Source organism: Doryrhamphus excisus, chromosome 3 (genome assembly GCF_030265055.1).
Source record: "Doryrhamphus excisus isolate RoL2022-K1 chromosome 3, RoL_Dexc_1.0, whole genome shotgun sequence".
Classification (NCBI taxonomy): domain Eukaryota; kingdom Metazoa; phylum Chordata; class Actinopteri; order Syngnathiformes; family Syngnathidae; genus Doryrhamphus; species Doryrhamphus excisus.
The window spans coordinates 14351124-14370401 of record NC_080468.1 but is presented as its reverse complement, the minus strand read 5'-3'; the positions used below and the strand labels follow the sequence as shown (position 1 = coordinate 14370401).

At 39.5% G+C, this 19278-nt stretch overlaps 2 protein-coding genes and 1 non-coding gene across 3 annotated transcripts in view; 2 read left to right on the top strand and 1 right to left on the bottom strand.

Moving 5' to 3' along the window:
• Positions 1-2677: 2677 nt before the first annotated feature.
• trnah-gug (transfer RNA histidin (anticodon GUG)) lies at positions 2678-2749 on the top strand. Its single transcript has one exon. It is a non-coding gene; the product is annotated as a tRNA-His (tRNA).
• Positions 2750-3065: 316 nt separating this feature from the next.
• LOC131126229 (nucleolar protein 9) lies at positions 3066-10110 on the top strand. The gene is made up of 12 exons (XM_058068534.1): positions 3066-3187; positions 3930-4156; positions 4231-4467; positions 4594-4791; positions 5552-5659; positions 7162-7303; positions 7382-7574; positions 7647-7787; positions 7856-7975; positions 9169-9381; positions 9542-9647; positions 9741-10110. Exons 2-12 carry the CDS (start codon positions 3931-3933, stop codon positions 9893-9895), a joined length of 1839 nt encoding a protein of 612 aa, XP_057924517.1. The 5' UTR covers positions 3066-3187; position 3930; the 3' UTR covers positions 9896-10110.
• A 1750-nt stretch (positions 10111-11860) lies between these two features.
• rem2 (RAS (RAD and GEM)-like GTP binding 2) overlaps positions 11861-19278 on the bottom strand; it is a 36656-nt gene continuing 29238 nt past the window's right edge. The window contains exon 5 of the mRNA XM_058067393.1: positions 11861-15833. Coding sequence (XP_057923376.1) covers positions 15511-15833 — 323 coding nt within the window. The 3' untranslated portion in view covers positions 11861-15510. The remainder of the gene's footprint in view (positions 15834-19278) is intronic.

Below are 19278 nucleotides of genomic sequence, written 5' to 3'. Positions count from 1 at the left end.
TTTTTGCATTTTTAGGTTTCTGGTGTACACAGAATTTTAGTCAGATTTCCACGCACATTTTTATTTTTATTTTTATTTTTATTTTTATTTTTATTTTTATTTTTATTTTTATTTTTATTTTTATTTTTATTTTTATTTTTATTTTTATTTTTATTTTTATTTTTATTTTTATTTTTATTTTTATTTTTATTTTTATTTTTATTTTTATTTTACATATTTTATATATGTAGAGGCCCCAGGTCACTAGAAAAAAATAAGTTCTCCTCCCATTCTGTGTAGAAATGGTACATTTTTTGCTTTTTTATTTATTTATTAATTTTTTTGTCCATGTATTACTGTCGCAAGGCATGCTAGGTAGCTTGGAGTACACTTTCTCCTAACATTTTTCCATGTTTGTTGCTCTTTGAGGTGTTTTTGTTTTGTTGCACCGTGAGCAAGTACATCACTCTGCTTGATGCCACCAATAAAAAAAAATAAACGAGGGATTACTGTATGACCATTTTTCATCGGTGAGGTCAGACATTGTTTTGCTGTCATCCCAAAATATCGTCTTTCGGGTTGCGGTTAGTGTCGGTCGAGTTCCTACACATCAAATCTGAAGCGTGAAGAGTTCATTTCCTGTCTGGTTTCATATCAACGTTACCATGGAAGCCAGTGGATGAGGTGTCCCAATACTTTTGGCAATTCATTGTGTAGTAAAATGCTGCCATACCTGCCAACACCAAGGAAGACCACACTAAACAGAGATGGTTTAAAGTGTATTCTTATCTGGAAAGTGTTGGTAGATATCAGCATTACAGCACTGCAATGTAGAGTACCAATACTCGTCTATCATATAAAACGCAGTATTCCAGTTACAGATGCTAATAGTGGTTTACCTGGTATTTTTTGGACCAAACTGCAATATGAAGAAACTCTACCTTTCAGTCCTGCAGTGTTCCTGCATAGGGTACGACACCGTATGAGAGCATGCAGAAGACCACAAAGTACCTGCTGGTTGTCACCATGCCGTCCATTCTCAGTATTTGGTATGGAAGCCATGTTCTTTGTGATTATTTGTCAACCAGTGATGTGAATATTCATCATCAAATAAACAAGATCAATAAAACATGGAATGTCCTGGGGTTGTTTTTGTGTGTGTTGTTGTTGTTGTTTTTGGTGCCACCTTTAATACCGTAATTATTACAGTACCCATTATGTCATTGTATGGTCATATCACCTTGTACTTAAGTATGTAACAAAAAATTAAAAATAAAAAAATATACAAAAAAATTAAAAATACAGTAACCCAGTTACTGAGGGGGTAGGCTTTAATAAGCTATGCTACTCCTTTTGGACATGTGGAACTGTGTATGTAACAAAAAAAATAATTGAAAAAAAAAATAAATACAAAAAATATATAAAAATACAAAAAAATAAAATAAAAAAATAATTAAAAAAAAATCATGTTAGAAAGGCAGGAAGTGAACAAATGTAACAGTTACTGAGGGGGTAGGCTTTAATAAGCTTTGCTACTCCTTTTGGACATGTGGAACTGTGTATGTAACAAAAAAAATAAAAAATCAATAAAATAAAAAATCAAAATACAAAAAAAATTAAAAATACAAAAAAATTTTCAAAAATTATATTAGAAAGTGGGGCGGCACGGCGGTCTAGTGGTTAGCACGCAGACCTCACAGCTAGGAGACCAGGGTTCAATTCCACCCTCGGGCATCTCTGTGTGGAGTTTGCATGTTCTCCCCGTGCATGCGTGGGTTTTCTCCGGGTACTCCGGTTTCCTCCCACATTCCAAAAACATGCTAGGTTAATTAGCGACTCCAAATTGTCCATAGGTATGAATGTGAGTGTGAATGGTTGTTTGTCTATATGTGCCCTGTGATTGGCTGGCGACCAGTCCAGGGTGTACCCCGCCTCTCGCCTGAAGACAGCTGGGATAGGCTCCAGCACCCCCGCGACCCTCGTGAGGAAAAGCGGTAGAAAATGAATGAATGAATGATATTAGAAAGTTACAGTATATTAGTTACAGTTGTTCAAATAATAACAAATTCATAAATGATGGCTGTTTCATTGTTGGAATTGTTGTGTATTATTAGTAAAAAAAATGAACTGAAAGTTACTTCCTAAAACAAGTAACAACATGAGGAAGGTGCAGTGCAACAAACAGCCAACAGGCAGCAGCAGATCCACAGAACATAAAAATTAGCTTCCCTTTTACACTGCATGGAGAACCGCTGTTGAACCAACAGGAAAAGGCCGACATTTGGGAAAAAAGTATCTCCTATCATCAAGTGATTATATCTGTCCTCTTTGCCTTCCTTTCCCGCTCCGTTTGAAACACTTTCTTAAGTTTTTAACACATTAGAGAGGCTAACTTGCTAGCTAGATCGCTAGCTTGTTTAAGTCGCGGTGGCCATCCCCTTTTGGCCCTGCAGTGATCCCGTAGCCTGAGCTAGTGGTGGGCGGTACCGCTATATTTGGTATCGATCCGATACCAAGAATACTTTAAAAAAAATAAGTTGGACGCATCATTAATCTGAATCTAAATCTGAATGAATTGTTATGACCTTTTTATGATTTATCTTTTATATTATTAATCATTTAAAATTTGGGTAGCGTAAATATGAAATACGTTATAGACCTGAGGGGAATACAAGTGATTACCACCGATGGCACTACAGCCGTGATCGTATAGTGGTTAGTACTCTGCGTTGTGGCCGCAGCAACCCCGGTTCGAATCCGGGTCACGGCAAGTGACAAATGTCAGAGGCAAATGTTTTTTTTGTTTCAGCTTCACACGATGTTTGGGACAAGATGGCTGACTTTGTAGGGTTAGTAGTGGTACACGACGGATCAATGGGATCTAGGTTTGAGTCCTTGCAAGGTTGGTGTAATATTTTCCAATTGTTCTTTTTTTGTTTTTGTTATTTTTGTTATAATTGTTATTTCTCATTTGCAAATATGTTTCGTGTTACGGTTTGATATGACTGTATTTCCACGGCCATTAAGAATTAGCCCTCAGAAGTAGGCTGCTGTCATTGATGTACTATAGACAATTCCTAAACTGACCACCTGATGGCGGTAGTTGGCGATTTACAGTTGATTCGTAGAAGAAGAAAGGCGTCCGCCTTCCCCGGAAGTGTCGTAAATTTTCTCGACTTTGTGTGGACTAAGACTCATACTCTTACACGTGAGTAAATGCTTTTTGTCCTATTCATTTTACTGTCGAATTTAAATTTCTTACCGCGAATTTAGGAATTATTAAAGTTTGTCATATTGTCATATTTGTCATATTCGACTCTCTTTACCAGAACGTCGCAATGTCGTACACCTTCACGTGCCATATTAACAAGTCTTTAACCAACCCGCCTTCAAATCATAATCAAATAATTTAGTTTCACATTTACTTCAGCAAAAGGAAGATTATAGTTAGTATACATTGAAAAGACATTTACAAATCTTAAAATACGGTGAAGTCATGTGGAATCTCCTTTTTATTAAGTTATATTATTGTTTAAATGAATAGCATTATACCCACGCGACGTCCCTGTACAGAGCGGATGTTTGCGTTGAAACTTCAAATTAAGAGCATAACGTTAGTTGAGTTTCTAATATGACTCTTTACTTATGGGATAATCACTTGGCGAATCAACATTAGTAGTAGTAGTAGTAGTGAGTAGTGAGTAGTAGTACTCAAAGAAATGTGTTTAAAGCAACACTAGCTAGGACCGGATGTTAGCATTTTATTTTTCAAAAGCCGTATAACCATTACGGAATTGAAAACCTGTTCCTATAGTTACAGTATCACTTTAGACCTCTACAATTGTGCAGTAAGGGATGCAGAAATGCTGAAGATGGAAATAAAATGATACATTTCCAGCTGATTTCCACTATCTGGAATCTTAACTGTGTTTTACATTTTCAATGTAAAGGATGCTGGAAAAGGCAGAACCGAAGAAGTCTCGGAAAGGAAGTAACAAGAAGAGACCGGACTCTGTGGATGCTGGCCATGGAGGGGAGAAAAGGAGGAAAATGGCAGAAGAAGGGTCAAAGTCTCAGGGAGAAAGTGGGAAAAAGAAACTGGATGCAATGAGCGTTGGGTACTTTCGGCGAGTCGGGGAGCGACTGAGTGAAGAATTTGAAGATGATGAGGAGAGAGGTACGAATTGGACATAACTGCGTTTTAAAAACTTGTTATTGACAGCCATTTTATGGTCTTTTTTTTATTTACAGTGATGTTTGTGGAAAACGTCCTCGCTGAAGTGAAAGGAAAAGCAACCCTGGTGGCAACGGATTGCACAGGAAGTGTCACGCTGCAGCGCCTCCTACCGCTGTCCAGTCCCGACCAGGTGGCAGAGCTGCTGTCTGAGCTGGGCGGCGAATCCGGGACGGAGTTCAAGGCCGTTTCTTGTGACCGATGTGGCGGCCATGTCGTGGAGAGCGTGGTCAGGCAGGTGTCCAGGTTGACGGGTATGTTGAGGTTTCATTGGATCGCAGCGGATCTATCTGAGGAAATACAATAATACCGTTATTCAAAGCAGATCGCTGATTAATTAACCTTTTCCTGTGCAATTATTTTCCCTGTCATTGTATTAGAGCCATCTGCCGCTGCCGATGAAGAGGAGGAGGATGATAGTGATGGCGTTCTGGAAGTCCAGGTGTTGTCTTTAAGTCGAGTGGTAAGAGACAACAGCGCGGAATTCATCAGGCATGTTCACGGCTCCCACGTGGTCCGCACGCTTTTACACGTGCTCGCTGGCTGTGTCGGACCTCCTCGCAATGAATCCCGTCCAGGTACGCGCACACACATTCACGTAATGTAATTTCCAGATTAAAAAAATCAAGACGAGTGGTTAGCACGCAGACCTCACAGCTAGGAGATCAGAGTGCAATCCGAGGCCATCTCTGTGTGGGTGTTAAGTTGCTATGTGATGAATTTAGTGCTGTTGCTAGTGACAACATCATAACTGGAACTGTACACTGGTATATTTGCACATTTACACATTCGGCACCTAGACCTCGCAGCTGGGAGACCCGGGTTCAATTCCACCCTCGGTTATCTCTGTGTGGAGTGTGCATGTTCTCCCCGTGCATGCGTGGGTTTTCCAGGTACTCCGGTTTCCCCCCACATTCCAAAAACATGCTAGGTTAATTAGCGACTCCAAATTGTCCATAGGTATGAATGTGAGTGTGAATGGTTGTTTGTCTATATGTGCCCTGTGATTGGATGGCCACCAGTCCAGGGTGTACCCCGCCTCTTGCCCGAAGATAGCTGGGATAGGCTCCAGCACCATGGAACACGGAAAGTGCATTGTTGTCGCCATGTTGTGATGCCAGAACACCAGAATCAAAACATTGGCTCAACATTACTGAGGATAGAACTACATCTACTGGTCACATTTGGTATCACAGTATGTAGCAAGACCACGTATATAAGCCCCATCACTCTATAAGTCGCAGAGTTGAAAGCATTAGCAAGAAAGTAGCATCTTATAGACAGGAAATGACGGTAAATACCGCTTTATCTTATCTTTCACTCATATACCTCTTCCAGGTACAAAAGACCGCAACGCTTCTCCTCAGCTGACAGACTTCGAGATTCCAACATCGTTTTGGTACGAGCTGAAAAGCCTCACCGAGAGCCTGCTGGACAACGTGAACCGTGAGTCACCTGATAAGAGTTGTCGCTTGTCACTTCCCGGGAAGTGAATTCCCGGGAAGTAGGATTCAATATCAACAAACTGAATATTAAAGTTAATGAGTTAAAGCGCAAAAAAACTTGTTTAGGACTTTCTAAATACGACTTTTAGCATGAAATAACACCCAAATCGTCATTACACTTGTATTACTCTTTTCAACGTACAACTTAACTCCAATGTACTTATTCTAAACCTAAAGTGTGTCAAACGGTGCAAGGAAGAAGGACAAAGAATTACCACTTCCGCACGGAATGAGAGGAGAGCCTTTTTTTTTTTCGTTTGATCTCAGGCATGGCATGTCGGACTGAGCAGAGTACCGAATATAAGGAGGGGTGACTACATGATGTCAGGAAACAAGGAATGAGCTAGTTTGTGTGACAACGGGTACAAGCTAGCATAGCCGTGCCGCTCCACATTGCGGATCGAATTTGGCGGCTTCACTGTTTTTCAAAATTATATAAATGCTTGAATTTGTGGTTGAATATGGCCTGTGATCAGTCAAAAATATGATTTTTTTACTAAATTGTGCATTATTATTATTATTATTATTTTTAACCAAAATTAAGCATTTCAACAAAATACAAAATAAGGCATTCAGAAGATGCATTCAAAGACATTATGATGCTATGCAGTATTTGACACTGGTTGCTAGGTGTCAGTAATGTTACTCTGATTTTTGTTGAAGACATACAAGACTGCAAAGACTTTTTTTGCAGTGTTGAACATCACAACAGGAACAATAATAATACTAACAATAATAATAATAATAATTATTATTATTTATAATAATTATAATTAATTATATTAATAATTATTGAAAAATTAATAATATATTAAATATATAGAATTATATATATATATAAATATTAAATTAATAATAATAATTATTATTGATTTAATAATTATATGTATTTTTTATTTATATAAATTATTATTAATAATAATAATTATTATATTATTATTAATTTAATGATTATTTTTAATAACTATCAATATAATTAATTATAATTATTATATTAATAATAATAATTATTATATATATTATAATATTATTATAATGATAATTATTATTATTAATAATACTATAATAATTATTTATTAATTATCAATATAATTATATTGACAATAATTAATAATAATAATAATTATTATTATTATTATAAGATGGACTAGAGTTGCCACGGTAATCCACCTGTCACTTCCTGTCCCTCACGTCTGTCTTAAATGGGTTGTTTTCTCTGATTTTGTCTACTGTAGTGTGTAATAGTAGTGTAAAGGTGACTATAGGGGTGTTATTTCATGTCTAGAGGGCTCTAGTAATGTTAAAAACAACGTATTCGGGAGGTTGTAAGCAGGTTTTCTGTGCTCTCGCTACAAAAGTATTAGATTTATAAGTAAGGAATCCTACATATGTACACATACGAAGTATGACTATCGGGTTTTTCTTGTGTTGCGTCTTTTCCAGTCAGCATCACAAACTCTGTCGCCAGCGCAGTTTTCCAGACTATGCTGACCGTGTGCCACAGGAAACGACCCAAACTCTGCAAACAGCTCCTTAAGCGAGTCATGGAGTACCTGACCAGTTGCCGTTCGGCTCCAGGTTTCAGGTCTGTAGATCGGACTTGACTCTGATATCTGTAAAGAAGGAGTTTTTTTGTTTTTAAAAATTTGTAATATCATTCCAGCCCGCTTCTGGTTTTCCTCAAGGACCAGGCCTCCAGTCATCTTATTGAAACCATCATCCAGCTGTCGCACAAGTCTCTCCTCCGGGACCTATACAAGAACCACCTGAAGGGTCACCTGGTCGACCTTGCCCTCCATCCGATCGGTAACTTCCCCGTCCAGAGGCTAACGGCGGCCACGGCCGGGAACAAACTGGTGGGTTTTAATCATCACACTGCACATCGAAGCAAGGCTGACTCGGACTCTGTGTCTTTTTCGATTTTGAAGTTCCCGAGCTTGTTCGATGAGTTACTCCAAGGCGCGGAAGCCATCTTGGCGGCAGGTCACATGGGCGTCATAGTGCAACTGGCAGAAAGCTGTGCTGAAAGTAAAGAAAGACAAGAAGAATTAATGGAGTGTCTGCTCCATGTAAGTGTCAATTTATGACAAATTGCATAATTTTTTTTTTTAATTTTAAATTTTTCACTTCCTCCCAGGCATTCCACTGTGCAGAACCCGGCTCCCGACGTGTCCACTGCCTCCCTCTGTTCATGTCCCTTCTCACCTACGATGTGTACTACCACTCTGAAACAGCAGAGGGCAATATACATACAGAGGTAAGCGCCGGTATCAGTCTACACCAGGGGTCTCAAACTCAATTTACTTGGGGGGGCCACTGGAGCTAGGGTCTGGGTGAGACTGGGCCGCATCAGGTTTTCAAAAAAAAACAAAAAAAAAACGCATTTATTAAAAACAAAAAAATTAAAAAAAACTTCGCTTTGGTTCCAATTTTCTACAATAAAAGCTCTGATAAAACATTCCACTGTTCTCAAATATCTTACTTTTTATTTTTCTACACAAAATAAGATGAAAAATAAATAAAAAATCAAGAATAAAGAAAAACAATCAGTATTAAATAAATAAATATAATAATAATAATAATAATAACACGGCAAATAATAAAAACTTAAGAAACCACATATAGTTGGTGGGTAGACAAATTATTTTTTTCAGATTAAAATGAACAAAGCATTATTAGAGCCCTGTAGACATGACAAAACACGACTATAGTCACATTTATACTCTTTTTATTTACAACATATTGCGCAACTGCAGGGTCTTGAGACACCTGCTAACTCGCAAACTAGAGAGCTAGCGACCTAAACGGTAGCCTTCAAGTTATTTCCTTTAAACTTAAATAGCCAAAAACTTACCACTTCCACACGGATAAGGAGGATAACTATTAACAGTTATTTAACATTTAACATGAACATTAATCAAACGTAATCATTTTTTCTGGGTACATGATACCATACAGCATCCATATCAAACTTGCGCGGGCCGCACTAACTTAAACTTTCATATCAAGGCGGGGGCCTCAAACTAGTGTCCTGCAGGCCACATTTGGCCCGCGGGCCGCATGTTTGAGACCCCTGCTTTAATGGGAATAAGTAGCCTTTTCCACTACCTTTTTAATTAAGTGTCGCCAGACTGCTTGGCTTTGCCCTCGGCAGAAGCCAGGCCACAGATACTCTGGAGGGTTCTGCAAAAAAAAAAAACTTACCACTCCCACACAGATAGGGAGGATAACTATTAACAGTTATTTAACCTTTAACATGAACATTAATCAAACGTAATAATTTTTTCGCGGGCCGCACTAACATTAAACTTTCATATCAAGGCGGGGGGGCCTCAAACTAGTGTCCTGCGGGCCACATTTGGGCCGCGTGTATGAGACCCCTGGTCTACACCTTTTTAAAGTAAATGTCAGACACGCAGCAACGTGACAACTACGGCTCGTCCCGGCCAGGTCCCCCTGTCTTCCATCTGTTACCATGGCTCCCGGCTGGTGCAGGCGCTAGCTCGGTTCCAGGAGCGCTCCCACCTCCTCAGCAGTCTACGCACCCTGACCCCGGAGGACCTCCTGATGCTGGCATCCGACCCGTCCGGCAGCCACGTACTCCAAGCGCTCGTCACCACGTCCAGCGACAAGGGAAGGGGCAAGATCCTCAAGAGGCTGGAGGTACGATGGACTTAATGATGTATCGATTCCGTAAAACAAGCGCCGACTGGAAAGACGTGTGATGCGTGCTGCTTTCCTCCTTAAGTTTAATCCTTGAAAAACTGATTAAGTCTTCTGGGTTTTATTGTTTACATTTTCCACTCCGCTTTCTTCCACCCAGGGTCAATATGTCCGGATGGCGTGCTCCAGACTGGGCAGTCGAGTACTCGAGTCCATATGGAGCAGCTCCTCAATCAGTCAAAGACAAACTATCGCACAGGAGCTGGGTAATACCATTTAACATTTACGTGGAAGATTGGATTTAATTTCTGGCTTCGCTTATTAATGACGCCCCGCTCCTCTCGCTTTTTCCATCCCAGTGCCAAGTGAAAGCCAGCTGAGGTCCGACCAGTTTGCTCGTCACGTGTGGGCCAAGTTCGCTCTCTCCCACTTCATTCACCGACGAGCCCACTGGCAGGAAATACAATCCGGCGAATCCAAGAAGCGCAAGCTTTTTAATGATATTCTGGAGTAAAAAAATAAAGCAAAAAAATAATTTTAGTATGTTTTATTACGATTGTTCAGATACTGGAATTAAGACTCTATTGTGGTGAAAAATCACTTCTCTGTTTAATGTTTTTTTTTTTTCGCAAATATATTCATAAATCATGCTGTTTTGTGGTTGAATTAAAGTGTACAAAGAATTACCACTTCCGCAGGGAATGAGAGGAGAGCCTTTTTTTTTGTTTGATTTCAGGCATGGCATGTCGGACTGAGCAGAGTACCGCATATAAGGAGAGGCGACATGATGTCAGGAAACAAGGAATGAGCAAATTTTTGTGACAATGGGTGCAAGCTAGCACCGCTGTCCCGCTCCACATTAAAAAAAAAAAAAAAATTTAATTACTAAAAAAAAATGAAAAACAATTTTTTATTAAATTAAAAAAAATAGAATAAAAATAACTTAAATTATATTAGGAAAGCAGGAAGTGAACAAATGTAACAGTTAGTGATTGTAAAAGTACCAGATGGAGGGGTAGCATTTAATAAGCTTTGCTTCTTCCTACTCCTTTTGGACATGTGGAACTGTGAACTGATTATGTGATGCATTCAATTGTAATCTGATGCATGTTCAAATCAAATAAAACCATAAAAAATTTTGAAAAAAAATGTTAATTACAAAAAATGACAATTTTTTAATTAAATTAAAAAAATAGAATAAAAATAAATTATATTAAAAAGGCAGGAAGTGAACAAATGTAACAGTTACTGATTGTAAAAGTACCAGATGGAGGGGTAGGATTTAATAAGCTTTGCTTCTTCCTACTCCTTTTGGACATGTGGAACTGTGAACTGATTATGTGATGCATTCAATTGTAATCCGATGCATGTTCAAATCAAATAAAACCATTAGAAAATTTGAAAAAAATTTTAATTACTAAAAAAAATGAAAAACAATTTTTTTTAATTAAATTTAAAAAATAAAAATAACTTAAGTTATATGAGAAAAGCAGGAAGTGATGCATGTTCAAATCAAATAAAACCATTAAAAAATTGAAAAAATTGTAATTACTAAAAAAAAAAGAAAAACATTTTTTTTATTTACAACATATTGCGCAACTGCAGGGTCACTTGAGACACATGCTAACTCGCAAACTAGAGAGCTAGCGACCTAAACGGTAGCCTTCAAGTTATTTCCTTTAAACTTAACTAGCCCAAAACTTACCACTTCCACACGGATAGGGAGGATAACTATTAACAGTTATTTAACCTTTAACATGAACATTAATCAAATGTAATATTTTTTTTCGCGGGCCACACTAACATTACCATTAGTTGGAAAATGTAACAAATCAAACTAGTTTGTAGCTTCTTTCTTACCTTCTTTGTTGCTTTGGTCGTCGTACCTACATACGAAACAAATGGCAGATCAAATGGAATTAACATCATTGAGTCATTCAAACCCCCTTTTCCCCCGGTGTGGCCTTTTCTGTGCATGTCCAATTTTTTTCCACCACAGCGGCGGTGTTTTACCGGAGTAAGTCACCAGCACACCCACACACACACACACACACACACACACACACAGCAAAGGAAATCTCTCATTAGTTATGCACAAAGCACACTGAAAATAGTCTTTTCTTTGATTCCAAGTCCTGAAATCATTTGAGAAAGCATTCAGTAGCCAAACAATTGGTGGATTTTCTTTGAAGACTCATTTTCCTTTGCGCTAGAAAAATTACAGGGTCGGCCCCCAGAATGAGTCAGACACAAAGACAGCAGGGGGGGGGGGGTTTGCTGTCACAATGTGAGAGTGATGGAGTGTCACAAAATGAAATGCTATCCTATTGTTTCCGATACCAAATCCAATCTTCCGATTTATTTTCCCCCCCCACCCCATTTTTCTCATTCATCTATCCTCATTCCCCCCCCCCCCATCTTCACCTACTAATTGAAAAAAAGTTCAACAAAAGGACTGGATCAACATTAATATATATATATATAGGACAAGCTGAGATACCAGAGGACTCATTGTCTCCTTGACAACCGTCTCCAGGCAACCATTACTCCTCAAAGCATTTCTGCCCTCTTCTCTTGCTTTTTTTCTCCGAGCCTCCGAGTCTCTATACCGGTTTTTCTTTTCTCTTAAGAGTCCTCGCATTGGATCCACTTGAGTACCAGTTACAGTACCAGCATAGTAACCTCAAAACCGCAGTGGTACCGTGTGATTGGGCGGCTGACTGAACACAGTCGTGCTTCCCGGTTCATTCCATTTTGGGATTTAGGGGGGAATCAAAGATTAAATGCAGATTTAAACATTGAATAGGTTTTGCGGACTTGATTTGAGAGTCAAATACCTTTTTCAGTAGACTACTATGATCTGTAGTTTAGGGTTGCGGTTCCGGGATTCGAGATTTAGGGTTAATTCTTATCGAGAGTTCTGTTTAAGTCAATTGACTTTGGGGGGTACAGTGGTTCTCGAGATAGAGGTTGCTAGTTCGCACATTTTATGAGTTTCTGGAACAAACCCGGACAGGAAAGACCAAAACCACGACCAAAAGTAGACAGCTACTAATAGGATTTTGTGTAATACGTACTTAAATAAAGAACGTATTTATGCTGACTTTGGATTTCCACGGGGTCAAAAGAAGTACACCAGTGGGAAAATATATTAATGTGTACTTTTGAAATCATGAACCCACAGCTAACTTTTAATTCGGTTTTTGTACAAAAGAGACTTTGAAAAACCGGATGCTTCCAAGCACAAAAGACATACTTGGGTAGGTTTGGTTTAGACACCTTTGGGGGGGGGGTCAAACTAAAACCGAGACTGTGAGCCAGCGGGTCTTTTCTGTGTCTTCAATCTGTCCGGTATTCAGCGTTTTTGACGCTACTGGGACACAGCATTTAAAGCAGGGGTCTCAAACTCAATTTACTTGGGGGACACTGGAGCTAGGGTCTGGGCGAGACTCGGTTTTCCAAAAAAAAAAACAAAAAAAAAAACGCATTTATTAACAACAGAAAAATGAATAAACTTTGCTTTGGTTTCGATTTTCTACAAGAAAAGCTCTGATAAAACATTCCACTGTTCTCAAATACTTTTTATTTTTTTTTACACAAAATAAGATGAAAAATAAATAAACAAATCAAGAATAAAAAAAATCAATCAATCAGTAATAAATAAATATAATAATAATAAAACGGCAAATAATAAAAACTTAAGAAACCACATATAGTTGGTGGGTAGATGAAAATGAAATAAAACCATTAAAAAATTTAAAAAAAATGTAATAAAAAAAAGAAAAACAATTTTTATATTAAATAAAAAAATAACTTAAATTATATTAAGAAAGCAGGAAGTGAACAAATGTAACAGTTACTGATTGTAAAAGTACCAGATGGAGGGGTAGGATTTAATAAGCTTTGCTTCTTCCTACTCCTTTTGGACATGTGGAACTGGGAACTGATTATGTGATGCATTCAATTGTAATCTGATGCATGTTCAAATCAAGTAGAACCATAATTTTTTTTTTAATTGAATTACAAAAAATGAATTTTTTTTTATTAAATTAAAAAAAATAACTTAAATTATATTAGAAAAGCAGGAAGTGAACAAATGTAAGTTAGTGATTGTTAAAGTACCAGATGGAGGGGTAGGATTTAATAAGCTTTGCTTCTTCCTACTCCTTTCGGACATGTGGAACTGTGAACTGATTATGTGATGCATTCAATTGTAATCTGATGCATGTTCAAATCAAATAAAACCATTAAAAAAACTAAAAAAAAAATTAATTACAAAAAATGAAAAAAAAAAATTATTAAATAAAAACAAATAAAATAAAAATAACTTAAATTATATTAGGAAAGCAGGAAGTGAACAAATGTAACAGTTACTGATTTGTAAAGGTACCAGATGGAGGGGTAGGATTTAATAAGCTTTGCTTCTTCCTACTCCTTTCGGACATGTGGAACTGTGAACTGATTATGTGATGCATTCAATTGTAATCTGATGCATGTTCAAATCAAATAAAACCATTACCATTTTTATATGATCTCATCAATAAGCAAGTGACCATAATAAAAGCACAAGACGCCATCATTGGGATGTCAAACCAAACTTTATTCTCGGTGTAAAGGTGTGTGAGTGCTTAGTAGACCGTGACAAACAATGGCATGCTGTTGAGATACCGTTTTTTCGGAAGGTTCTCTAACGCATACGTACGTACGTTTGTCCTAATAAATAACGCGGTCGGAAAGAGAAACACGAAAAAACATCAAACATCCAAAGGTAGTTTTAGGTTTGTTCTAAGTTTGTCATGTCTGTTCCAGAGTTCTTGTGACCCGTCTTATTTTGTAAAACCCCTTTTTTCCTCTTGGCTCCACTTCCTGTTTGTAAAGGGTTCTTTGTGCTGATTGCGCAATAAGCAATCAGCAAGAATATGGCTTGGACAAAGTGAGGGATAAACATATAAGTGGTCCTCGGTTTACAAATGGGTTACGGATGTAATCCGTTTAATTCATGAACGAACGTTACATTTTAGTCGGTAAACACAAGAATCCATCAGGAAGTAGTCGGTTTCTGCGTCCGCATAGAGAAAACGCGATAATGCGGATTCACGTGTCAATCTACGTTCCTACGCCGGTGCCTGAAAGGACAAGATCAGGGCTTACAAGACTGGGCTCTCTGGACACCTCCCTGTTCAGGGCACGTCCGACTGGTAGTAGATTCCGACTCCCACAAAAACACGACTTGAGTCGTTCGATAACCCGAGAACCGCCTGAACTGTATACCACCGATAATATCGAACGCTCTTCTCAACGGAAAAAGTGGTATAACACACAGAGTGGGCGGCGTTGTGTCAAATAAAGGGTCGTTGCAATTTGCGTAAAAACTAGCTAAGATTGTGCATAACCTAAGGTTCGATACCCTACCAGGGTCCATCGTCTACTGAGCATGCTATGCTATAAGAGGATCTACTATAGCTTTACATTGGGTTGCTATCAGTCTATGCAATCAGCGCTACTTGAGTTTGTGTGTGTCTATTTGTGACCTCCATCCACCCCCCCCATGCCCCCCCCCCCCACACCCACGCCCCCTTCACTCCTGGTTCTCCAGTCAGCATCTTGACAACGTGATGTGAGTCCTGCTAATTTTTCTGTCTGTTGGGGAAATCTTTTCTCGATAATACACTCAAATAATTTTTCGGTGTAATTTTTGACTGTAAATACTGTAAAAAACTGTAATACTTTGTGTTTTTCAGCATCAAAAAAAAAAACAAAGTCCAATTTTTTAATGTAAAACCTATTGTCAAAGTTGACAGAAGTGAATACTCCATATTTATATGTAATATTTATATATATGTTATCATTTTGGTCAGCGTATTGTGGTATTGTATTATGTATTGTATTATGTTCTAGCTGAGATTATTATTAAATTAAATTATTATTATATTAAATTCTGTCCACCCCCCCTTTGACCACCATTTGGCACCCATAAATGTAAGGCTGGATTAAGATAGTTTTAAGGGTAAATTTGTGCCTCCTCCATTTTTTTTCTTGTGTCCTTTTGACGGTTTACACCCCCCCCTCTGTGGTAAATCTTCCAATCTGGTGTGTGTACATGTGTGTGTGTGTGTGTGTGTGTTGTTGTCACAGTGCGCTGAGGTCGTGGCAAGAGCGTGACTTCTGGCGGAAGATCTTGCTGCCTCGGTGGCGGCTCATCTCTCGGTAGCGTCCCCGGTCACGCTCTCGTCCGTACGAGCGTGGCACTAGCCCCGCCAGAAAGCGCTTGGCCCGGCTGGTGAGACTCTCCCTGCGCCCTGATCCGGGGTCGCCGTCGGCCCAGTTGGGGCCCACACAGTCTCCCCTTGCAGTCCGAACGGCCGCCTCGAGCAGCTCATTGGTGCCGTGTTCGAGAGAAGCCGAGAGCTCTAGGTAGTGGCAGTCGAACATCATGGCGCTGGATTGGGCCTCTGTTGCAAAACGACAAGAATATTCATTCATTTTCTACTGCTTATCCTCACAAGGCGGGGTACAACCTGGACTGGTGGCCAGCCAATCACAGGGCACATATAGACAAACAACCATTCACACTCACATTCATACCTATGGACAATTTGGAGTCGCTAATTAACCTAGCATGGTTTTGGAATGTGGGAGGAACCCGGAGTACCCGGAGAAAACATGCAAACTCCACACAAAGATGCCAGAGGGTGGAATCGAACTAGGGTCTCCTAGCTGTGAGACCTGCACGCTAACCACTCTACAACCGTGCAGCCCCATACGCACATTATTAATGACAACTAACCTTAGTGACGTTAGTTCCCCGGAGAAAACCCACACATACACTGGCCTATGGAATCGAACTCGGGTCTCCTATCTGTGAGGCCTGCGCGCTAACCACTCCACCGCCGTGCAACCCCATACGCACATTATTAATGATAACTAACGTTAGTGACGTTAGTACCCGGAGAAAACTCACGCATGCACTGGCCGATGGAATCGAACTCAGGTCTCCTAGCTGTGAGACCTGCACGCTAAACACTCATCCATCATGCAGCCTCATACGCACATTATTAATGACAACTAACGTTAGTGACGGTAGTACCCGGAGAAAACTCACACATGCACTGGCCGATGGAATCGAACTCGGGTCTCCTAGCTGTGAGGCCTGCACGCTAACCACTTCACCAATGTGCAGCCTCATACGCACATTATTAATGATAACTAACGTTAGTGACGTTAGTACCCGGAGAAAACTCACGCATGCACTGGCCGATGGAATCAAACTTGTGTCTCCTAGCTGTGAGGCATGTGCGCAAACCACTCGACCACCGTGCAGCCCCATACGCACATTATTAATGATAACTAACATTAGTGACGTTAGTTCCAGGAGAAAACGCACGCATGCACTGGCCGATGGAATCGAACTTTTGTCTCCTAGCTGTGAGGCCTGCACGCTAACCACTCGTCCGGCATGCAGCCCCATACGCACATTATTAATGATAACTAACGTTAGTGACGTTAGCACCCGGAAAAAACCCACGCATACACTGGCCGATGGAATCGAACTCGGGTCTCCTAGCTGTGAGGCCTGTATGCTAACCACTTCTCCACTGTGCAGCCTCATACGCACATTATTAATGATAACTAACATTAGTGACGTTAGTTCCAGGAGAAAACGCACGTATGCACTGGCCGATGGAATCGAACTTGTGTCTCCTAGCTGTGAGGCCTGCACGCTAACCACTCATCCACCGTGTAGCCCCATATGCACATTATTAATGATAACTAACGTTAGTGATGTTAGTACCCGAAGAAAACCCACGCATGCACTGGCCGATGGAATCGAACTCGTGTCTCCTAGCTGTGAGGTCTGCTCGCTAACCCCTAGATTACCGTGCCGCCCCCAGGAGATCAAATATTACATATTTCACGTAAACCAATACAATATCACCACCTCTAACTGTGCGGTTATTCTGGATTAATTTGGGGTTAACTCAGATTTTAAACATCCTCCAGTCCTGACAGGTTAATAACTACATACCAGGAAACAAACCAGCAATTGAATTTATTCTAGCAGATACTGAAAAAAGAAATTACATTTTCAAGCTACTGTACCACACACAGTGAACCAGACCTGACATGATGGGGCGCACAATTGGTGTCGGTCTTGGGTAATACAAAAAGAACAAGACCGGATCCGCGATTAATCATTCGGCATCACAACAGCTGTCGGCTTTCACTAAATACGAGGAAGAACGACCTCAAACCAGATCAGCGGGGTTTAGTACTTACAGCTGCTGATTGAATTGACTTTTACATTGTTTACAACCGCGTCTGGGAAATAGGTTTGGTGAGGCAGGTGTGGGGGGCGGTTGTGATGGAAGACGTCTGAAAAACGGTTAAGGGGAGGTGAAAATACAGAAAAGGTACAGTCTCTCCTACAGGGTTTCCCGTACAATCTTCTATACATTCATTTATTCCTATACATTCATTTAATGTAGCATATATACGAATAAACACTGAGCACTAGCAAAAAATGAAACATACCTCAATCCGATAGAATAAATATTAGTATCTTGCATCGTTAGAGCTGTCCTATCTCATCGGAAAAAACGATAAAGCCGTCTCGGATGAGAGGCAAAATGTCTGTTACTGTGATGTATTGTTTGTGTTGCAAAATGTTTTGAGACATAGTTTGATACCACGTTTCATCACATACTACAGTATTAATTGTCCCTGTACCCTAGAAACCGCCCATGAATGATACAGGAAAAGGCCAAAAATGATACTGTGTCAAAGCCCAGGGCAGTGATACTGATAAAATATAGAGTTTAACCATGTCCAGTATCAGCCCCCGTAGCTGTCCACTCAGAGCGCGCTGCTCTGTTATCGTGCCGGTGAAACAACCAATCAGAGAACAGCACACGAGCGTGAACACACAGCGTTTGTTTTGCTGCCGTCTGTGCTCTGTCAACATGTCAGCGGTTGACACTCCCGGCGAAAAACAAATATGGAAAATAGCAAACAGAATATTAGAAATGGAACGTTTTATCACCATTAATGAGGAGGACACTCTTGAAATGATCGTGAGACATTTATAAGATAAGACTGTTGATAAAAATATTATTGTTGAAATATTTTTGCAATTATTGTGTTTACATTTTCTGGAAACAAAATGGTCTTTTTGATTAAATAGTGCGTGATAATAAGCTCATGATTAAATAGTATGTGGTAATAAGATCATCACATGGTTTGTCTGGTATCAGGCCCAGACAAATCATGTGATGACCTATAAGTAGATGCTACATGGTACTGTAAGCTAGCTAACCGACGTCTGTTAGGAGGGTAATGTTTATGTTTAATATGTGTATTTGTTTAGGTATAGACATGTAGAGTATATGTTATTTTTTTTGGATGTTTAAAATAACATGCAAATGTTTGAGTTGTCTGAAAAAGTAGAAAGGGACACTGTTTGTTGTCTTGTTGATTTGCTGTGCAGGTCTACCTGTGGGAAACAAAATGGCTACTGTGTGCTTGACATACATGTTTTTTTTTGTGTGTGAAATAAATAAAATAAAATAAAAGCATTCTGGATGAGGATGCCAGAGGGAGACATCGTGTCCGGCCATCCTTATTCACATATTTCCCCCTTTTTCAGGGTTATAACATTACAATGTGACTGAAAAGAACGATTTATGTATATGGAGACAGTTTGATCAATTCAGTTACAGAATTGTGTATTATTTTTCAATCCTAGCTTGATCCGCGTCCTGCGGCGAATTATGTTACAATCTGAAAGGTTCAACTCCCCCAGATATGAGGAGCCAGGAGGAGCCAGACAGTGAGTAAGGAAGCAAACGGAGCCACAGTGAATGTTAATCAAAGCCCAGAGGAGCAGGGCCACACTGACAA

What these genes read in the sequence shown, in the direction of transcription:
- LOC131126229 (XM_058068534.1), top strand. Translation starts at nt 3,931, where the DNA reads ATGCTGGAAAAGGCAGAACCGAAGAAGTCTCGGAAAGGAAGTAACAAG. An exon ending in GCAGGTGTCCAGGTTGACGG is followed by an intron (nt 4,468 to 4,593) that starts GTATGTTGAGGT and finishes TCATTGTATTAG; the next exon opens with AGCCATCTGCCGCTGCCGAT. An exon ending in AGGGCAATATACATACAGAG is followed by an intron (nt 7,976 to 9,168) that starts GTAAGCGCCGGT and finishes CGTCCCGGCCAG; the next exon opens with GTCCCCCTGTCTTCCATCTG.